Raw genomic sequence first — 20,793 nt, 5'->3', positions numbered from 1 at the left:
CACGTGACACTTATTTGACAAATAAAAATAACGCTTTAAACGCAGGAAGTTAAAGTAACTTGTAGCTTGTAGCAAAATAAATTAAAACTGTACTTTAACTATCTTAAACTATATACTATGGTAACATACTTTTTCAATTAGAAAACAAGATAAGTAATTTTTTCTGGATGACAGATGATGGACGGAAGTGGTCATGATCGAAATGTGTTGCTGTCCTTGTCTGGTAAGTAGTCGTAAAGCAGGAGGAGAAAACATTGGTGCTGTTTTTTATTTGTTTGTCCTAGAACTCCCAGTTCCTGGATTGCTCACAGCGTTGCCAAAATGTGTCTTATGTATTACTATTTGTAGAGTTTTGATGGCTTGCCAGGAATGCCATGAGAATAACAGTTCCCAAACTAGAACTTATCTTGGTTATTTGGTGTTTTATAGGGTTTTAAATCGTTTTTTACACTGGGTAGTAATTTTTGGTATATACACATTTCTGTTATTGTGAATGATTGTGTATATGTTGTAAAGCGGTGGCAACGTGGCACGTAGGGCGCGTATCCAGCGATTTGCAGGGGAAACGAAACCAGCCGAACGGCTTGGCCGAAGTCGCGACCTTCATATTCATGGCTGTCAAGTTAGCTAAATATTTTTTTCTGGAAAGTAGGATTTTCCTGTTTTCCTTGGTATTTACCTATGTAGCTAATGGAAATTGAGCGCGTTTAGTGCGGGCCGTGTGGGACTCAATATCGAATAGCCATCGGCGGCATCAAAGGGGTCATGTTTACGGGCACCGTTCGTGTGAAAATATTCCAGGCTCAAGGTCTGCGACCGACCGATTGCTCCAGACGGCACACGTTTGGAAAGGCGGATGAGCAGCCGCTGGACCCTTACGTTACCATTGTGGTGGACGACACCCAATTCGCTCGAACAGCGACCAAACAGAAAACGTTCGATCCCGTCTGGAATGAACAATTTGAGCATGCAGTTGAGAACAGCAAGTCTCTCACTCTCACAGTTTTCCATGACGCTGCCATACCCCCAGATGTTTTCGTTGCAAATTGCACGATACCTTTCGAGGATTTGGTATCCAGAGAAAAGGATGAGGGTGATTTCTGGGTGAGTGTCATTTTCATAGTTTAATCATTTTTTGATCCATTTAAATGTCAAAACTTCAATTTTGTTCCTTCTGGATCAAACCTTATGACAGTTGCAACTAGTTTTCCTGTTGATTACATTTTGCATTGTGTATGCCATACCCTTGGCCATACCACTGTCAAAAACATTATCCCTTATGTTTGCTATTTTATGAAACTATTTTTATGACCATAGACAACTTACACATTACTTTTTATGTATTCATTGGATTAGAAAGGGTGTCAGATATTTTCAAACTTATTTTGTTGTTTTCAGATATAAACACAGCTTCAAAGTAAGGTGCTAATTTAAGCTATACATAGTTCTGAAAATAGTTCATGCTCAATTTCAAAATACAATACCTAACTCTTTAACTTTGCAACCAAAGTGCATTGAATCCCAGTTCTCCTTCAAAATAGGTGCAAACAGGGTCAAAATAGGAATAGTATTATGATATGATTTGAAAACAAATTGTTTAAGCGGATTTTTGTATTGAAATTACAACAGAAATATTTTTGCATTTGGAATGGTTTTTGGACATTAAAAATTCTGTGTTGATTTGGTTCTGGTTTGCTTATTACTCAGCTTATTATATCTTTAAAAATTGGCATTTTAAGGTGATCACCAATCTTTCCATCTGATATGGAAAGCTAGGTGAATATTTATTTATGATCCAAACTTAGTTGTCCTCGTTCACCAGTGTATTGAATGTTCAAAAATAGAATAAAACCCTTATAATTACATGACTTTTAAGACTCCCACATGCTTAGGTACTTAGGTTGAGATACTTAGGCTCTAGGTCTTTTTCTCGGTCTTTTCTATATCACCCTTTTAAAAAAGGAAGACTTACATTTATAGGTACAATTAGAATCATTATTTTCAAGTATGTATTTTTTCATTTTTACTGATGTTGATTAGGTATCAAAAATGAAGCTTAACTAGCATAATTTCTTAACTTTAGTTTTTTATGAGGTTTTTTATTATAACACAACTTTCCTCAAAAACTATATTTCAAGGGAGATCTAAACCTACTCACATTAATGCTTGTGATTAAGAATGGATATTGGATAGAAAACATGAGATAAAACAAAAAGGTTTTTCAAGAGCTGGTTCCAAATTACTCCTTTCTCTAGTGGCATAGACTCACATAGACCTCTTAAAACTACAGAAGCAATAAATTGTGCTCCATACAGTCTGATTATTAATATGCAAAATCTCAAATAAACTGCTGGCCCACATCAATGGAGACAGTGTTTTTTTTTGTCATTTTTGAAACCATGTTATTTCTAAAGGAAACCACAGATTTTGATGCCCTTTGGAGTCTCATTGAGCTTAATTTATTGGCCCTTGGTTGATGGAAAAAACTTAAATGCACTGCCACTGTTCTATACAGGGTGGAAAAGAAGCAGGTGCAAATAAGTGAAATTTTCAAGTAATCCCCAATTAACATCCTGTGACTCAAGAAATATGGATTTATCCAAAAAATGTCACTCAGCAGTGCTCAATTTTGAATTAAGGCAGTAGCTTTGAACTGTCATTTTAATGTAGGTCCCATTGTAGGACAGTTAAAGTGGAAGAACAACATTTGAAGTTTCACTCACTGTCGCTGGACACCCTGTACAGTCTTACCAAATATGAGCTTGTCCTGAAATATACTCAGATTAGGTAACAGATAATGTTGAACATACAATGGCATTTGAATGGTAGATCAAAAATACTTGAGGTTAGCTCTTGAATTAGCCTGTCCCACCCCAGATTCAAGAAATGGCATGTCAAACTGCTATATTTGTTAATATCCTGTTATTTGATTAACCTCTGGGTGGCTCTCTGTAAAAACCTCCATAAAAACTGTCAATCTGAAATGAAAAGGTATAGAAAATACTCTTTAAACCAAGCTTTAAACCCATTAACCCAAGGACCTAGAGTCCTGCATGGTTATTAATAATCAAGATTCAACACTGCCTATGTTTTTTAAGTAGGTTTTTTAAGTGGAGTTGTGTGGATTTCTTATCCAAAAAAAAAATGAGAACCAAGTTTGTTCAGAAGTTGACTTATAGTCATAGGAGATTTCACCTCTCACGCTTTTAAAACGATTTAACTTCACCATAACCATATAGTTGTCTGTGTACAGTTTTGTTCATAAAAAAGTGAGACACTCCTTAGCAGCACACTGTAAATCTGCCCATGATGCTACAAATTTCAAAATAATATAAGTGGTATGTTCTTTTTCTAAAGCACTTTAGGGTTGGCAATAATTTGGGTACACTTTTTGTACACTATTAAGCTGTGACATTTGGCGTCTTACAGAAAAATCTGCTTAAGAAGGATTAGTATTACTAACTAATATAGTAACCATATTATCTGAATTTAGTAGCCTAAAATGCTTGTCCCAGGGATTTATGAACACAACTGTGCATGACATTGATTTTTGATTGAAGCAATTTGCCTGCAATTGATAATCCACTCCCGACTCCAAAAATGCTTCTTTTTGAGAAGCTGGTGGTTGGTATAAAGGAACAATTCCAATTCAGCTCTTTTTTATCAGCTCTTTTTTAATTAGAGCGCCTGTTAGTGAGATCCGTTAGCAGGGAGGTTTCCAAGTTCAGTTATAGTTCAATGTAACTGATATAAGTTTATTTTTTCTGGAAAACATGGTACTGTTTATTGTTCTGTAATAACCAACAGTTACTTGACAGGGGGTCAGTGGAAAATACTGTATTAGCAAAGTTTACCTTGATAACATTTTAAATGGAAGGAAGTACTAAGTACAATCCATTCTAACGTATTACACACTGAATCTGAATCTAGTTTTATCAAACTTGATTAATAATTTTATAATTATTAACCTGAAACTTTATTTTATAGGTTAACTTGGAGCCAAAAGGTCGGTTGCGGGTAAAAATTGACTTGAAGCACTCTCCTAACGGTAAGTTTTACAGGTACACTCAACACAACCCCTTTGAGATTTGAAAAGTATTGAATCACAACTGTTTTAACTTTTTATTAAACTGTATAGAATATGGAGTCAAACCGAGAGAATTTAAAGAACGGCAGGGATTTAACAGGCGCCGTGGCGCTATGCGTCGTCGCGTTCACCAAGTCAACGGACACAAGTTTATGGCCACGTTTTTGAGGCAGCCTACTTTTTGTTCTATATGTCGTGAATTTATATGGTAAGTGATTCTAGTTTAGCGCCAAAAATGTGCATTAAAACATTTATCAACTATCACTGGAATATTTATGTGTGAGACTATGGAAATCTAGTTGTATGATTAACATTGTATCAATAATCACAAGTTAGTCACCACAATTTGACGGTGAAGATTCACAAAATGTGTTTTGCAAAGTGGGCTTCTAATCAAGTTAATGGTGGTTTTGTTTTCAGGGGTTTGGGCAAACAAGGCTATCAATGTCAAGGTATGATATTGTTTAGAGCATGCTGTTTATGTTAACACAGCTATTGCTTATTTGCTTTTATTTATTATTTCAAGCTGTCATTTTATTATTATTTTCGTCGGTGTTTTCTTTCTACTATTTTTTCTCGATTTTTTTCTAAGTTTTGGATGCGGGCTTATTAACCCTTTAACGAAGTAAAAGAGGAGTTGTACTGGTTTATAACCTACACTCTATTGGTGATTCAGCTGATAATTTTGAAGTGATCTTAACAAACCACTCTGGGGACATTTTGATGGTAGATTTTTTGGTGGTTGGATATTGGAATAATTTCCATATTGCGAGAGGAATGGGACATCTTTTTAAGTCTTCTGCAGTTATACTGCACTTTCACTATCTTTAAATGAATAGTTTTCATCAGATTTCATCTGCTCTTTCTGAGTCAATTTAAGCTTATCCTCTAAATCTATAGAGGCACTAAATTTTTATATTTTTTTATATTATAATTTTTATTTTTTTTTTGCTTTCTGCACCGCATACAAATATAATTTTACACATTGTTACAAATTTTTCTTGATGATGTAATGTTGGAAAATAAAGCTTTTATTAATACGCCTAAAAGAATATTTATTTACAAATTACTATTTTATTGTACAGAGTTAGAATAATAAATCTGAAGGTTGTTCAGTAGGTGTAAAATCTATTGCATTTTGTGTTGTATGTAATTGACTATTTTTTGGAAATTTGTACACCGCTATTAAGTACTCTCCGTTCAGTGTCTTCTGACTGTTGTCTCATTTAATTCAGACAAAGATCGACAAAAAAATGTGTGTTTTATAACATCCTACTACGAGCTATTGGTCAGCTTGACCGATCAATTAATGTCAAGCTATTTTGACGTTTTTATCAGTTTAGTGACCAAACAATGAGAGTCGCCTTAAATAGAATAGTTCTGTGTTCAAAATACCTTTCAAGTATAGAAAAAAGGAACAAATCCAGAAGAAAAAAGTGGCTGGAGACACGCTGAACGCTGTTTTTAGTTTTACAGTTACAGTTATGATAATTTCATTCAAATCAAAGGTATAAAAAGAGAACCAATCGAAATATCAATACTCACGTCTCACGTCAAAGATAATGAAAACTTTAAACAGAGAGTAGTTACATAGACCATCTTTAGTTGGGTTTTAAATGTGACAGATAAGATGCAAAATTTTACAGTCAAAACTAAACTTGGTGGTTTTTGCACCAAACATGGAAACAGCTAGTATGTAAAACTAAGGCCTAAGCTATTCTTTCACAGCACTTTTTATATTAATATAGGCATTTGAGACAGGTCTTAATGCGAAAAATGAAACAAAAATCTAGACAGATAAGAGAATGTCTTGAATCTGAGGTTTGCTGCTTTATTTGCCACATTTATCAGAATCAAAATATTTATTTCTCCTCATTCTTACTTCTTTCTATTACATTCCTACGTTATCATATTTTTGTTTGATTTTACTTATACGTCTAGCATCGCAGCCTACACCAGTGTTGTGGTAATATGACTTTAAGCAAAAATTAAAAATATATTGAGATTTTAAGTGACCAATTACCGTCTTCCAGTCGTGAATTTCATTGCTGTTTTTAGGTGTGAGATGAGAAAACGGGTAGTAGCAACTTCCCTGCCCAGGCCTAGGCTGCAGTGCTGTAATAGCGTCGCAATTTGTGCGAGTAGAGCGTTTTTGACGTCTCGATGACGTAATTTGTCAAAATCATAATTTAACCAATTATTAAATTACGTCATTGTGACGTCAAAAAAGCTCTGCTCGCTCCATGGAACGTAAAAACGAATGCGGTTTTAAAAGCATAAGATTAAAGCACTGAAGTTGCTAAATATGATTAAAACAAAACTTTAACGCTGGAGAACGTTATGTTCTCCATGATCAGATAATAACTCAACAAAATCACTATGACGTAATAATCACCTACTGACCAACCTTCTAATAACGATTTTTGACATTTGGCTCACCATGTACAAACTATTTGGGCCATTTTTGTAAGTTGATATTCTAAAAGATTGAGACAACTGCTAAACTTTTGGTATTCGATGGTTTTTTTTTCTTTTGCTTTCCTGATATTATACGTGATTTTCAATTTTCAGTGTGCACCTGCGTGGTTCACAAAAGATGCCATCACGTTGTGCTGACTAAATGTCCAGGAATGAAAGAAGAGGTAAGAACGTCAGATATTTATTACTAGTTACTAGTTACACAAGTATGAACGTTATAAATTATCTAAATCCATTTCCGGGATATCGACCATTATATCGCGTGGTACTGGCGAAGGTGTTGTTCTGTGTTCTTCCTCCCCACCAGTAGGTTCAACTTCATATCGTTGCTGCAAATATTCGATAATATCCAACATGGATTCCTCCGAGTCTTTTATTAATAGCGGAACGGGTTCGGGGGGTAAAAGATCTGTTTTGTATGGTGTTATTTCTCTGGCTCTCCAAATTGGCACTGCGTTCAACTACTCTTCAGAAGAATGTATTTAACTTGACCGAGCCTTACCTATGCCAATCGGTGCTCCCAATTCTTCAACTTCGGGAGCATCTTTAATTTTCAGTTCCTCCGCTCCCACATAATCGAAGGCCGGGTCTCTCATGTTAACGTAAAAACCGTGTTGCATATATTTGGCATCGAAAGTAAAACATCCCCGTCCTTTTGGTAGGTTTTTTTCGAAATTTCCGTGAAACCTATGATTAGTTTGATACGTAAAGGCCGTTTTACACTGAAGCAACCGTGGTCAATTTTGTCGCATGCAGTAATTATATTACAGTATACAGGGTGGTCCAGTTTTAAGTATCAATAATTCACCATTTCATAGCTAATCAAAAAATAAGTTGACTTGCATTATGTCATTTTTCTGAAAAACGTTTCCTAAGGAAGATACAGTCCTCCAAATTTCAATTTAAAAAATTGTTTTATAGTTTAAAACTGAACATTCAAGACTTGTGAAAGTCCAAATTTGTACTGAATAGTCTAAAAAGTCTTTTTTACTACTAGGAATGGTCTTATGATTCGCTTTCTCAGACTGCCATCCTGGTCGAGTGTCTGAAACTTGCACTCAAGAACTAAAAAAAGTCCGGAAATCAATACAAATATTGTATTGTGCATGAAACTCATTTTTTACTACTAAAAATAGTATAAAAGTTGACTTTTAATGCTAGAACGGACCTTACTAGGACTAAAGAGAGTCCAAAAGTATATTTTCAAGACTTTAATTGGTGTACAACTCAATTTTCTGGTCTGGACAACAAGTCTAGAAGTAAATTAAATTTTCGGACTATTTTATTTCTAAAAATTAGTTCTCAAGACTATTATTGTAACATTTGGTACCAAAATTTTTTACTTTTATTACTGAAGAAACTTGACTTTTGGAAATAGTCTTAAACTCGATTTTTCAGTCTTAAAAAGCACTAAAAACAGTCTGAATTTCTTAGAGATGCTACAATTTATTGCACCTATGAGTGTAGAAGTCAATTTAATAGTGAAGAAGCTTGAAATAACATTTTCAAGATTATGGTCAGTGGACAAACTGGCTTTTAGGCCTGATAAGTCAAAAAGTTTGTAAAGATAGTATTGAAACTCGATTTGAGGCACTGAAAACAGCCTTAAAACACTAAAAACAGTCTAGTTTATTAAGAAATACCCGAATTTTTAGCACTGAGGTGTCTAGAAGTCGATTTAATAGTGACAAAGCTTGAAATGCTATTTTAAGTCTACGAAGAATGTAAAAATTGTTTTAAGTTTGCTATGTCAATAACTTGGTGAAGATAGTCTTGAAACTCGATTTTCCAAGCTGAAAGCAGTTTTGAAGCACTAAAAATAGTCCAGAATTCGAAGAAAATAAAAAGCACAGTAAAAAGCACGAAAAGTTCGTTTTCAAGACAATTTTCATGAATCTAATGTTAATGTAATGCATCTAAGACTATTTTCAAGACTAAAATATTGAAATTTGTCTTCAAATTATGAAAACTTACTTCAAATGCAAATTTTAAGCTTCTGATGTCACTTTTCATTAGTTCAGTCACATTTTGGGGTTCAAGTTAATTTTTAAGGTTTAAATGTATGAATTTGTAGTAACAAATTCTTGAAAAAGTAGTTTTTATGTCTACAAGTCAATTTTTAGTATTAAAGTCTCTCGATTTGCATGAAAACTGGTTATAAACACAACTTTTAAGCTTCTGAAATTTTTATCTTTTTTAATTCAATTTTCAAAACTAAAGTCTTTTAGTTTGTCTGGAAACTATGAAAACTGGCTACAATAATATTTTTTAAACTTCTTAAGTGAATTTTTCGTTTCCAAGACAATTTTTAAGTTGGATTGGGTTAGTTTTGGGTCTTTGACCGTAATAACGTGTAATAAAGTGCTTGTTCCAAATTTGATCAATATTGCTCCAACGGTCTGACAGTTATGACAAAAAACCGATTTTTTAAACAGAAATTTGAAAGATTGTATTTTCCTTAGGAAGCACTTTTCAGGAAAATGACATAATGAATGTCAACTTATTTTTTAATTGGCTATGGATTGGTGAATTATTGACATTTAAAACTGGACCACCCTGTACACAATACATTCAAGATAATAAAAATAACTAAAAGTGTGGGAAAATATATCTCAGAAACTGTTGGGAAAGAGACTAATGACAAAGTGAAAATGGGATGAACTACCTTTCAGAGATACAGAAAATAGAAAAGTGGATCTTTACCAAAAACAGAATAGACTAATTATACGTTCTTTTCTTTGTTTTTAAAAGATAATTCAAATTGACTTAAAAATTGAAGGAATCCATTGCCTATATGTAATTATCGAAGGTAGCAATATAGTTGCTTGTAGCAAGCAATTAGGTTGCCATAGTTGCTTCATTTTTTGTTACCGCTAGATTAAGGAATCGGTACTGGTATTGCCTTGTGTCAGTGCAGAAATGTGTTTTTTCTTTATGAATGAATTATCGATATCTTTTTTATGAGAGTATCAAACAAATGCATACAATGCAATAAAAGTAATGTAACTACTTATTTAGAAAACGGATCTTAAGGGTAAAACCGAAGTTTATTCAATTCGTTTTCCACCTGAAAATATTCCATCAACCCAAAAATCAGCTGCTGTTCTGATTTACTGTTCTTAGGCATTTTCGGTTACCGAAAATATTAAAATTACAATTACAACTACAGAAATCTCAATCAATAAATTCAAATTACAGCTTGAAAATGTTTGAAGAAACTGTTGTGTTCAAAAATATATTGACTAAGTTGAGTTTAAGGACAGCTTAGATAAGTTTAGGTTAGACTTTGTTATTTTTGTACCTGATCTGTCATATTCAAACTTTAACTCAGCTGAAGTTGTACTTAAAATCGACTATTTTAATAAGGATAAGATGAGCAAAATAAACATAGCAAATTTTGATGGGTAACCCATCATACCAGCTCTGTAAAAACTCACCTGTAATAAGGATAATTAATTATTCCTGGACCATCCATACGACCATTTTTCCATGTACCATAATGTGCAACATTCAATGCCTTATAGGTGTAAGTCCCTAAACCGTGCCGCAATCCTTTGTACCAGGATCCTTCATAAGTGTCCCCATTTACGTAGTAATACGTCCCTTGTCCGTGTTTGTAATCTTTTCGCCACTGTCCTACGTATCTAGTTCCATCAGGGTATAAAAACTGACCTTCGCCGTGTTTTAACCCTTTACGCCAAAAGCCTTCATATCGGGCCCCATTTTTAAAGCAATACAGACCTGTATTTGGCTACTTTTTATAGGTTTGTTATAAATGTAACGCCAGTACCTTTGCCGTGTCTTCTTCCATGATAGTATTCACCTTCGTAAATATCGCCGTTGGGCAAGAGTGCGCTTCCCCAGCCATGTCTGTCCAATTGATCGTCTCTTCCTCCTTCATACTCTCCGTAGGGATAGCGTTCTTCCGCTGTTTCTCCTGCTTCTCCAGCTCTCTCCTCTTCGTTTTCGTCGTCAGACATGATGATTTTTGACACTGACTAGGTCAATTTCAAACTGTCCTACCTGTACCGAAAAGTTGTCTGGTTGTACTCAATGTACAGGGTGCAAGCTAGCAAATTAAATTGAAATGTTATCAATCTGGTTGCCTGAAGAACAGATTACTGTGAATGAAGACATTAGTATGATACTACAAATAATGGTCTACAACTAACTTTCTGGCCAAGTATGTTATCCTTGTTCTTTTGGTTCTTTTTTGGTGGTTGGCCAGTGATCCAATTCACAATGTATAAAACATTTGGCGTACTTTTAAGATTGTACAGAGGGTTGGTCCAATAAATGCTTCAGAGAACATCAATTTCCTCAACAACCTTTCAGTTTGGAAGACAGAAGTTGCTTCGTCCAAACTGTAGTTACTGTGTTATTAATTTACTATTAACTCCCACTGTGTATATTAATTTCGTTTTATGGTACCAGTATATTTGAATTCCACCTTTCCCTGCATTTTATTTAATTTTAATAATGATTCTCAACGTACAAATTTTACGCTCAACTTTTACTTGTCTGTGCAATAATGTTCAAGACGACTGAAAACAGTAGGCAGTAACAGGTAATATCGGAAATTGGAAAAACCATTCGAGAAATTTGAATACTGTTTAATGCCTTAAAACGACAAGATTTTTACAAACTGCAGGTTAACACTTGACAATCTAACACTAGTGGCGCCGCCAAGTTCCTCTAGACGAACTAAAATTTTTTTAGTAATATATCCTCGTTGGTTATAACTGTCGGTAATCTGTCAACTGTTTTTCAACAATTGGCTGGATGGGATTAATGTATGACATGTATAACAAACTTAAATTAGCATCTTTTATCTTCTTAGCCTACGGTTCAAAGTACCGGATTCAACGTGAACGTGCCGCATCGTTTCGTGGTACACAACTTCAAGAGGTTCACGTTCTGCGACCATTGCGGTTCGTTGCTGTACGGTTTGATCAGACAGGGCCTACAGTGCGAGGTATGCTCTCTAAATGTCCACAAGAGGTGCCAGAAGAATGTCGCCAACAATTGCGGCATCAACACGAAACAAATGGCCGAAATACTGTCAGCTATAGGTAAACCAGAAGTGTTGCCTGTGCTTAGAACAATCACTTTGTATGTGCATGGTATGTGTTACGTTTTGTTTTTGTTTTATTTGTTTTTGTCAAGTAACATTTTAATTGTATGAATAGATTTTAGTCTAGATCCAAACAGTTGACCGTAAGAAAATATTTGAGAAAAATAGGACAAACTGAAACATAAAAACTACACCATTTACACATGTAGTTTAGAAAGCGTCAGTTGAATTTTAGAAATCATAAGATGAATTTAAAAAATATCACTTATATTTCAGAAAAGGTACTTTCAATTTTAGAATGATAACTTTGATTTTCGAAATTGCAATTTGTATTTCAGATTAGTCACTTGTATAATAGAAAAGAGCAGTTGGATTTTAGACATGGTCATTTGTAATTTGGAATATTAAAGTCGAGCAAAAAAAGTAAATAAGTAAAAAAAGTAAATAGTTTAACGAATATTTTTAATAACATTGTGGTTTAAGCAGTTCAATAAAAAATCGATTTATCTCGAAAACCGTTTATTTTATCGAAATAAAGGAAGAGTACAATTTTTCGTTAAAAATGTCAAGAGTATCCATTAATGGCGTTTGCAGCTGAAAATAATGACAGCTGTCAAAGTTTAAGCAAATTGTGTCTTAGGTCCAGTTAGTTCCTGCCTTTCAAAGACGAGATACCTGGTTTTCATGTCAAATAGCAGGTCTCTTTCGATAAAACATTAAACCCAATAATCAATATTACAATATACAAAGTTTCAAAAGTTACGGCCAAAAACGTTAATTGGAAGGCAGTTCTTTGGGGCTCGATATTTCCCTTAGGAGTGACTTTAAAAAAAAATTATATGAACAAATCGTATTATTTTGACCTCCCCTGCATGCCCCCGAGAGATTGTCATATAGTTATGGGACACACTGTATATTTTATATAAATTAATACTCCCGATGGGCAGGTTTTTTTGCTTAAAGTGATATTAAAAAAAACAATAAACTAATAACCACATAGAAACACAAAAAAATCTGAAATTGAAATAACGCGTTCTAAAATACAAGTGACCTTTTCGGAAATACAAGTGACAAATCTGAAATACAACTTACGTTTTCTAAAACCAAATTTACGATAATGAAATACAAGTTATAGATTCTGAAATCCAACTTATATTTTTAAAATCCAAGTGATATTTTCTAAACTACATGCGTAAATGGTGTAGTCTAGGGTTGACTAGACATGACGTGTTACACTTAAAGTTTGACACAAGAATGTTACACTTAAAGTGTTACTTGAACTAATATGTGAAGTTACATTATGTTATTATGAATATTTTTGCAAATTGCTTTATCATAAATGTGAATTGTAAATTTGCAACATTTTTTTTATAATGCTTGCTCAAATTTTGATTTGCTTGAAGTGATTAATTAACAGATGAACTAAGTCTAAACAAAATGATATTTTTTCATAATGACGGTTAAAATTCTTTTTCTGGAAGCTAATTGAAATGTAGAACCTTTTGGCTCCACATTTAACATAAAAATGAATAAAACAACTATTTGCCAATCTGGTCAGTCTATTAAAAACAATATTCTTAAAACGGTCTAATTTAATATGCTGTCATGTATAATAAATTCAAAATGGATTTATTCTCTTGTCTACCATGATTGATTAAGTTGCTTCTTTTGACAAATACTTGTCATTAGTGCTGTGATTGCATGATTTTATTATACTCTGCATAATTAATTTAAAAATAGTGTTGCGTTTTGTGCTTTGCGTGACCATTAAAATACTTAAACTTTGACAGTTTTGATGTTGTGAACTCCATTTTTGTGTTTCTTCTTATTCAATAGCTTTACATCAATTTTTTTAAAAAATTGTTTAGTCGCCATTTTCTTGGAAAACTCTGCACGCCAGATGTGTGTCATTTACAGGTATTGAAAATTAAAATCAACGATAAGAACAGAAAACTTCATAATAAAGATATGAGCAAGTGCCATGTGAGTGGCATCACTTTGACAGTTGATTATATGACCACTTTATTTTTCAATTAATTTAGCTACTGATCATTACACTTAACTATACATTAAACTAACTTTGTTGGTACTTAAATAAATAATCACTAATCAATCATTAAACGGAAATGGCAATGAGTTGGTCATGTAGCCAGACAAAACAACAGCAAATGGACGAAGAAGTTAATTCAATGGAGACCCCGAGAAACAAGGAGCATAGACCTCCAAAAATATGGCTAGATGATGTGAAGAGCCTGGCAGCAAACAGCTCAATACAGAAATGTACGGAAGAGCAACAATTAGCTGAAGAAAAAGAAGAATCAATCGTTTCAATATGGGCGTCATATTGAAGTTTTGCATATTTGAATTGATAACGATTATGTACGAGTATCTCATGTTGGTTCTTCTTTTCATCATGTGCCTATCCATTTCGGATGTTGGCTATCAGCATGGCTATTCTTACTTTGTTGATGGCGATTCGGAAAAGTTCTGCATATGATTTGTCAAACCACGTTCTAAGATTTGCCAACCAAGATATTCTTCTTCGGCCAGACGCTCTCCTGCTGTTAATTTGCCTTGTAGGATTTTTTGTAGCAGCCCCTTCAATTCTCTTGGTAGTCTCCTTAGTGAGCGTCCAGGTTTCTACGCCATACAGAAGGATCGAGAAAATGTACCAGCGCAAAAGTTTAAGCTTCATGTCTAAGGATAGATTATAGCTTTCAAAAAGCGACCTCATTTTAATAAACACGGAGCGGACCTTCTGAATGCAACATCTGCGTATTTCTTGAGAGTTGTCCCATATTTTGTTAATGATTGTCTCCAAGTATGGGTACTGTCTTAGTCTTTGCAATCTACTGTGATTAATGTATAAACTGTCTTCACAATGTCTCTTTTGCTTACTATGAGGCTTTCTTTGTTATGGTGTCTTCAAAATGTCAGTCTTATAGAATTATAGAAAATGTGTTTATACTAAGAGTGTGCCTTGAAAGTAATATTGCAACTATCCTTCTGAAGTCAAATAATACTATACCCTACTTAAAAACTAGGAGAAGCGATTAAAGAAACTCGAATGAAACAAGCAAAAGATATCAAAAAACCCTCAGAATTTTTTTATGGGTTTGGGTGACATTGCCTGTTTTTTTTTTGACATACCTGTTTATTGATGATTTATGGGGGTCAATCTTTGACATCATACGTTAATTTACGTATACGATTATATGTAAATATAGATATAATAATGCGTGTTGTCAAAAGCTTCTTGGCAAGTTTCTAAAGTTGCGTATGGTCAAAAATAGATCCCCTGCTGTGTAAATTATACTCAAAACTGGCCAATCACATTTGACCGCTATTGCCAATCTAATTCACAATCGCTCCTAGTTTTTAAATAGAGTGAAGTTCATGTAATGTTATTGCCATTTGGAATCGAATGATCATGTGTCAAACTGTCGGATGAGGTCACGGAGCGCACTCTCTTAATCAATTATTGTTGATTGATATCAGATACAGAGAGGGCCAAAAGGATTTTCAACTTCTCAAAATTTCCTTTCAATTCTGCTCATGGTAGACTGCGATATTTGACTGTCTGGATATTTCACAAACGTCGGTTTGAGTTCTTGTTCGATTACCATAAAAAAATAAAATGCCACTCATAGGTCAACTAGGTGATTTTATTGCCTACCTAGTATTTGTAGGTAATTAAATGAGTGCGCTTTGTGGTATTCAATCGCAAACCTATGTGATACAAAATATGTTCAGAAACTCCAAAAGAATTTAAAAAACTTTATATACAAGGGGGTTCCATAAAAAAAAAATTAAAAAAGGTCATTTATCAACTACATGGAAAACACTGTATAAATGTCTGTCATGTCAAAAAATGCACAAATAAGAACAACAATTGACGTGTTTTTAATGAATTTACGCGGGACTTTTGGCCCTCACTGTATGATAACAGATATATCTGTTGTGTAAATATTACTAAGAACGCGCACCAGAAGTTTGGCGGCGAAGAATTAATAATTTTTGGTCGCTCTCCGCCAATTCTACTTCTTCCATTCTAGTCTGCAAAATGCTCCCTCCATTTTCTCGGTCAAATTCCGGTCTGGTAGACTCAGGTCAATTGTAAAACCTTCTTTATAGAGAGCATTGGTTTACAACGGTTTTCTTTTCTTATCGTTGAATTCGTATGGAACATGAGTGAATAAAAAAGTTTCCAAACTTGGTAGAAAGTGAAGAACAAATACAATGAAAGAAAAACATTACTTTTGTACCTACTTCCATAATAATAACAGAAAATGACAGTATCTTGATGATATTTGAACGACTTATCTTTTATTTAGTCTTGTCTCATAAACAAAACTGAATGTAGCTTCTGGTAGACCACTCTACATAGTTGCTACATTGAAATATGTGTCAGTGTATAGAAATTTCTTTCAAGAGAAGATTGAGTTCTTCATCAGTCCAATATGAATCGCAGACTACGTTGTGTACCACGTTTCTTTACATTTAAATCGTCTCAGATATGGACCATAAAATGTAATATTTTTCTAAAACTAATTTTTTAGTAGTCACTTGGTTTAGGAAAAGTTCAAAAATCTGCTTTTGTCCGTTATTGTACCAGGTTAGTAACTTACAATGACAAGGCAAGTCTAAAATCAAAAACATGTCCATAGTAATACATATTTTTAATATGCTAAATCTATTCTTCCTCAACTATTATTACAGGTGTGTCACCTGATAGTAAGACACCAATAAGAAAAGCTAAAGTGGTGCCTGCTTCTGGAAATGGAGTGCCAACTGATGGTGGTGGAGAAAATTCTGGATCCGCTAATGAAACGGGGACGGATAGTAGTTTAGCGAAACTTATGGAAGAGAAACTGCAAAACAGCGGTAAGTTTTTGTTAACCATTTGCGTTATTTTTACAAATGGAAATATACAAAAATGTTTAAATACAAATCAATTTTGCAAGTATGGATAACAGGTCTTTATTACATACTGGCTTAAATAATAAGCATTGTTGCATTCAGTTTACTATCTATAGAGGGTTTGTAGCAGGATTTAATTGGGTTGAATTTTAGTAACAAGGTTTCAACAAATTATTTCAATTTTTCAATGTATAAAACTTCTTCTTGGACGAATTTGCATTATAATTTGCAGAAGAACATGAGAAGGCGGGCGGCAAAAACAGCATCGGTTTGAACGACTTCCATTTTATAAAAGTATTAGGCAAGGGCAGTTTCGGTAAAGTGATGCTAGCGGAAAAGAAGGGCACGGATGAGGTGTACGCCGTAAAGGTGCTGAAAAAGGACGTGATCATCCAAGACGATGATGTTGACTGTACCATGACCGAGAAACGAATCTTAACCTTGGCGGCCAAACATCCATTTTTGACTGCTTTGCACTCGTGTTTCCAAACTCGAGACCGTTTGTTCTTTGTTATGGAATACGTCAACGGAGGTGATTTAATGTTCCAAATCCAGCGCGCCAAGAAGTTTGACGAACCTCGAGCCAGGTAAATTTGAACTTTTTATGCAATTTTAATGTTTATATTAAACAGGAATAATTTCTAATAACATACTTGAATATATTTAGGTTCTATGCTGCCGAAGTGACATTGGCATTGCAATTTCTTCATCGACACGAGGTGTTGTATAGAGATTTGAAGCTGGATAATATTTTATTGGACGCTGAGGGGCACTGTAAGCTTGCCGACTTTGGAATGTGTAAAGAGGGCATTTCTGGTGGGGTTACCACCACCACTTTTTGCGGTACTCCTGATTATATCGCTCCAGAAATTTTACAGGTAAGCAATGCTATAAAACAGGAATTGTTTTTTGAAGAGTTGTCTAGGCATTTACTAAGTTTTCATATAAATTGTCTTTAGAAAAGAAGATTTTTAATCCAAAGAAGGCTACTAGAAATTACCTTAAAATTAAATTGGAGGTGAAAGTACCTGCCCTAAATATGATAAGCCGAAATATTTAGGATTCTTAGATTGTACTATTTCATATTGTACTTCTTAAATTTACAGATACAATTCAAAGTGTCTAAAGAGTCTTTAATTACAAGTTTGAAATATTTCATTTTGAAAGTTTTACTAATAATTATTGCTATATTATATTAAGAGTTTCGTTAAATAGTATACAAGTAGTAGACATTGTTTTCAGGTAAGTAAAAGTGTGTTAACCTGCCCCATAATCGGGATAGGTATCCCCAACAATAAAAGTTCCAATTTCTAGTTAGTTGAATGACCCAACAGTTTATTAGCTCATAACATGAATGAGATTAAAATTAATATCAAACGTTCATAGGAGTATCAGATTAAAATGCATTATTTCTCTACAGGAGACATGTTTATCTCAAATTTCTTTAGTTTTCCGACCATGAAACACAAACAAATGCAAAATATTTAAAAACGAATACGGAAAACCACCGAAAAACTCTACAAAGAGCATACACGAAATTTTAAGACATCAGTTACCATAGATTAGTTTACACGGTTTTGTTGTGTTTTCTTCAACCTCAAAGGTACCTGGATGTAAATACACCTGCGTACAGCACCCTCTGCCGTCCTTGAATGAGAGACAATCTATAATTTATCTGTCTCTGTCAAGTCAAGTATATTTCATATGTCATATGCCTTAATATACAGGGTGTCCGACGACGAAAGACATCGATTGATATTGGAAAAAGTATAACTAGGAGAGTTTTGAAAATTTGGCAAGATACTGATGTGGGCATGCCCAATTTAACTAAAATATTTTCAAGATCGCACTTGTTAATCGCACTTCCGTTTATACCGGAAGTCGATCACAACTTTCTTATTTTAAATAGAACACCCTATATATTATTACATATTTGGATTCCTCACAAAATTCTGACCAACTTTTGTGTACAATGCCCTATGCCTATCTCTAGCCGTTTTCGAAATATTTGATGTTTTTCCAAAAAGGTGACAGTTGCAACGCTCAACATATTTTTGTACTCTGTCAAAACCGTATTTCATTTTGCAATTAAACTTTGGGTTATTGTAAATTAAGGATCGTTTTATTAAACTGAGGGTGCGTAATGACTCATTTGTATACAGGGTCGTCAAAAAAAATCATAAACTTGCCACTAAAAAAAATGAAAAATTTCAAGTTTTTTAAATAGAAACCCACATTTTTTATGACGGAATCATTTTGAGCATTAGAAATTACTATACGTTTCAATTTACTTGCCTATATCTAAATCCAACCCATTTCGTATTATTTGAGAATTAACCTTTTTTTATTAGGCTGCATGGTTAAGATTAGCTGGTACTCTAGTTGGTCATGCTTTTGACACACGGTGATATTGGATACCTGCAGAGCATGTTAATAACACTAGTTTTGAGTGTTTTGACAACTGCAAATATGCCGTCGCTGTTACGTTATTCAAACCAAGATTACTTAAATCTGTTTATTATTTACGGAAAATGTGATAAAGTTGTGAGTAGAACATGTAAGGTATTTGCCGCTCGTTATCCAGAAAAACCAAACCCATCACCAAAAGGTGTCAATCAAATAATTGAAAATTTTAAGAATACGGGATCTGTGAAGAGAAAAGCTATTAAAACAAAACCAATCCAATAAAACAAATGTAGAAATTGCAATTTTGGGCTATTTTGTTGCAAATCCAACTTCGTCAATAAGATAAGTTTCCGTAGAATCAGGCATATCCAAAAGCTCAATTCAAAGGATTCTGAAGAAACATAAATTTCACCCTTTTTCATTTAAATTAGTGCAACACTTAGAGGTTGACTTTCCGAAGAGAGTGGTTTTTAGTGAGTTTTTGTGACTAGTCACTATGGAGAAAAATTGTTTTTGCATAATATTATTTAGGGCGACGAGGCCAAATTCACTAAAAATGGAATGTTCAATAGACATAATTCACACTACTGGTGTGACATAAATCCATACGTAATTAGAGAGAGAAATCTGGAGTTTTAATAATAAAAAGTGTTTATTCCGAAATAAAACGAAATGGGTTGGAACAAAGTATAGGCAAGTAAATTGAAATGTATAATAATTTTTAATGCTCAAAATGATTCCGTCATAAAAAATGTGGGTTTCTATTTAAAAAAATTGAAATTTTTCATTTTTTTTAGTGGCAGGTTTATGATTTTTTTTTGACGACCCTGTATACAAATGGGTCATTACGCACCCTCAGTTTAATAAAACGATCCTTTATTTACAATAACCCAAAGTTTCATTCCAAAATGAAATACGGTTTTGACAGAGTACAAAAATATGCAACTGTCACTTTTTTGGAAAAACATCAAATATTTCGAAAACGGCTAGAGATAAACATACGGCATTGTACACAAAAGTTGGTCAAAATTTTGTGAGGAATCCAAATATGTAATAATACATAGAGTGTTCTATTTGAAATAAGAGAGTTGTGATCGACTTCCGGTATAAACGGAAGTGCAACCATCTTGAAAATATTTTAGTTAGATTGGGCGTGCCCACATCAGTATTCTGCCAAATTTTCAAAACTCTCCTATTTATACTTTTTCCAATATCAATCGATGTCTTTCGTCGTGGGACACCCTGTATATTGATATTATTATTTATTAGACTCTATTATTGAGCTAGGTCAACAATGACCATTAAGGTAGATAAAACTAATTTGTCTGAAAGTTACTAATCGGTCAATAATGGTATGTTTATCATGTTAGTAGTGGAAAAAAAATTGTATTAACCACTACATGTCGGTTATGACACTTTTCTGTATGTCCGTGTAGGAATTGGAGTATGGTGCCAGTGTCGATTGGTGGGCGTTAGGCGTTTTGATGTATGAAATGATGGCCGGCCAACCTCCATTCGAGGCCGACAATGAAGATGATCTCTTTGAATCAATTTTGCACGACGACGTCTTGTATCCTGTTTGGTTGAGCAAGGAAGCGGTAATTTTTTTTTCCCTCCCTACTAATTTCTAAGAAATTACATTATTTACATTTCTACTGCAGGTTAGTATATTAAAAGGATTCATGACAAAGAATCCAAACAGACGTCTGGGATGCGTAGTAAACCAGGGTTGTGAGGCCGCCATTCTTGCCCATCCATTCTTTAAGGATATAGATTGGGTGGCTTTGGAAAATCGCAAGGTCAAACCGCCATTTAGACCGAGAATCGT

General features: G+C 34.0%; 2 protein-coding genes across 2 annotated transcripts in view; one reads left to right on the top strand and one right to left on the bottom strand.

Moving 5' to 3' along the window:
- Positions 1-72: 72 nt before the first annotated feature.
- Pkc98E (Protein kinase C) overlaps positions 73-20,793 on the top strand; it is a 34,879-nt gene continuing 14,158 nt past the window's right edge. The window contains exons 1-11 of the mRNA XM_081974000.1: positions 73-1,104; positions 3,988-4,048; positions 4,139-4,295; positions 4,508-4,539; positions 6,659-6,729; positions 11,406-11,688; positions 16,359-16,523; positions 16,792-17,146; positions 17,227-17,437; positions 20,402-20,563; positions 20,627-20,791. Coding sequence (XP_081830126.1) covers positions 766-1,104; positions 3,988-4,048; positions 4,139-4,295; positions 4,508-4,539; positions 6,659-6,729; positions 11,406-11,688; positions 16,359-16,523; positions 16,792-17,146; positions 17,227-17,437; positions 20,402-20,563; positions 20,627-20,791 — 2,001 coding nt within the window. The 5' untranslated portion in view covers positions 73-765. The remainder of the gene's footprint in view (positions 1,105-3,987; positions 4,049-4,138; positions 4,296-4,507; positions 4,540-6,658; positions 6,730-11,405; positions 11,689-16,358; positions 16,524-16,791; positions 17,147-17,226; positions 17,438-20,401; positions 20,564-20,626; positions 20,792-20,793) is intronic.
- LOC145725298 (radial spoke head 1 homolog) lies at positions 6,731-10,590 on the bottom strand. The gene is made up of 4 exons (XM_081974001.1): positions 10,356-10,590; positions 10,003-10,306; positions 7,068-7,252; positions 6,731-7,016 (listed from the first exon to the last, which is right to left on the bottom strand). Exons 1-4 carry the CDS (start codon positions 10,543-10,545, stop codon positions 6,781-6,783), a joined length of 915 nt encoding a protein of 304 aa, XP_081830127.1. The 5' UTR covers positions 10,546-10,590; the 3' UTR covers positions 6,731-6,780.

Source organism: Ips typographus, linkage group LG2, assembly GCF_016097725.1.
Source record: "Ips typographus isolate SLU linkage group LG2, UJ_Ityp_2.0, whole genome shotgun sequence".
Taxonomy (NCBI): domain Eukaryota; kingdom Metazoa; phylum Arthropoda; class Insecta; order Coleoptera; family Curculionidae; genus Ips; species Ips typographus.
The sequence above is the reverse complement of the archived record's forward strand: the minus strand, read 5'-3'. Positions and strand labels throughout refer to the sequence as shown.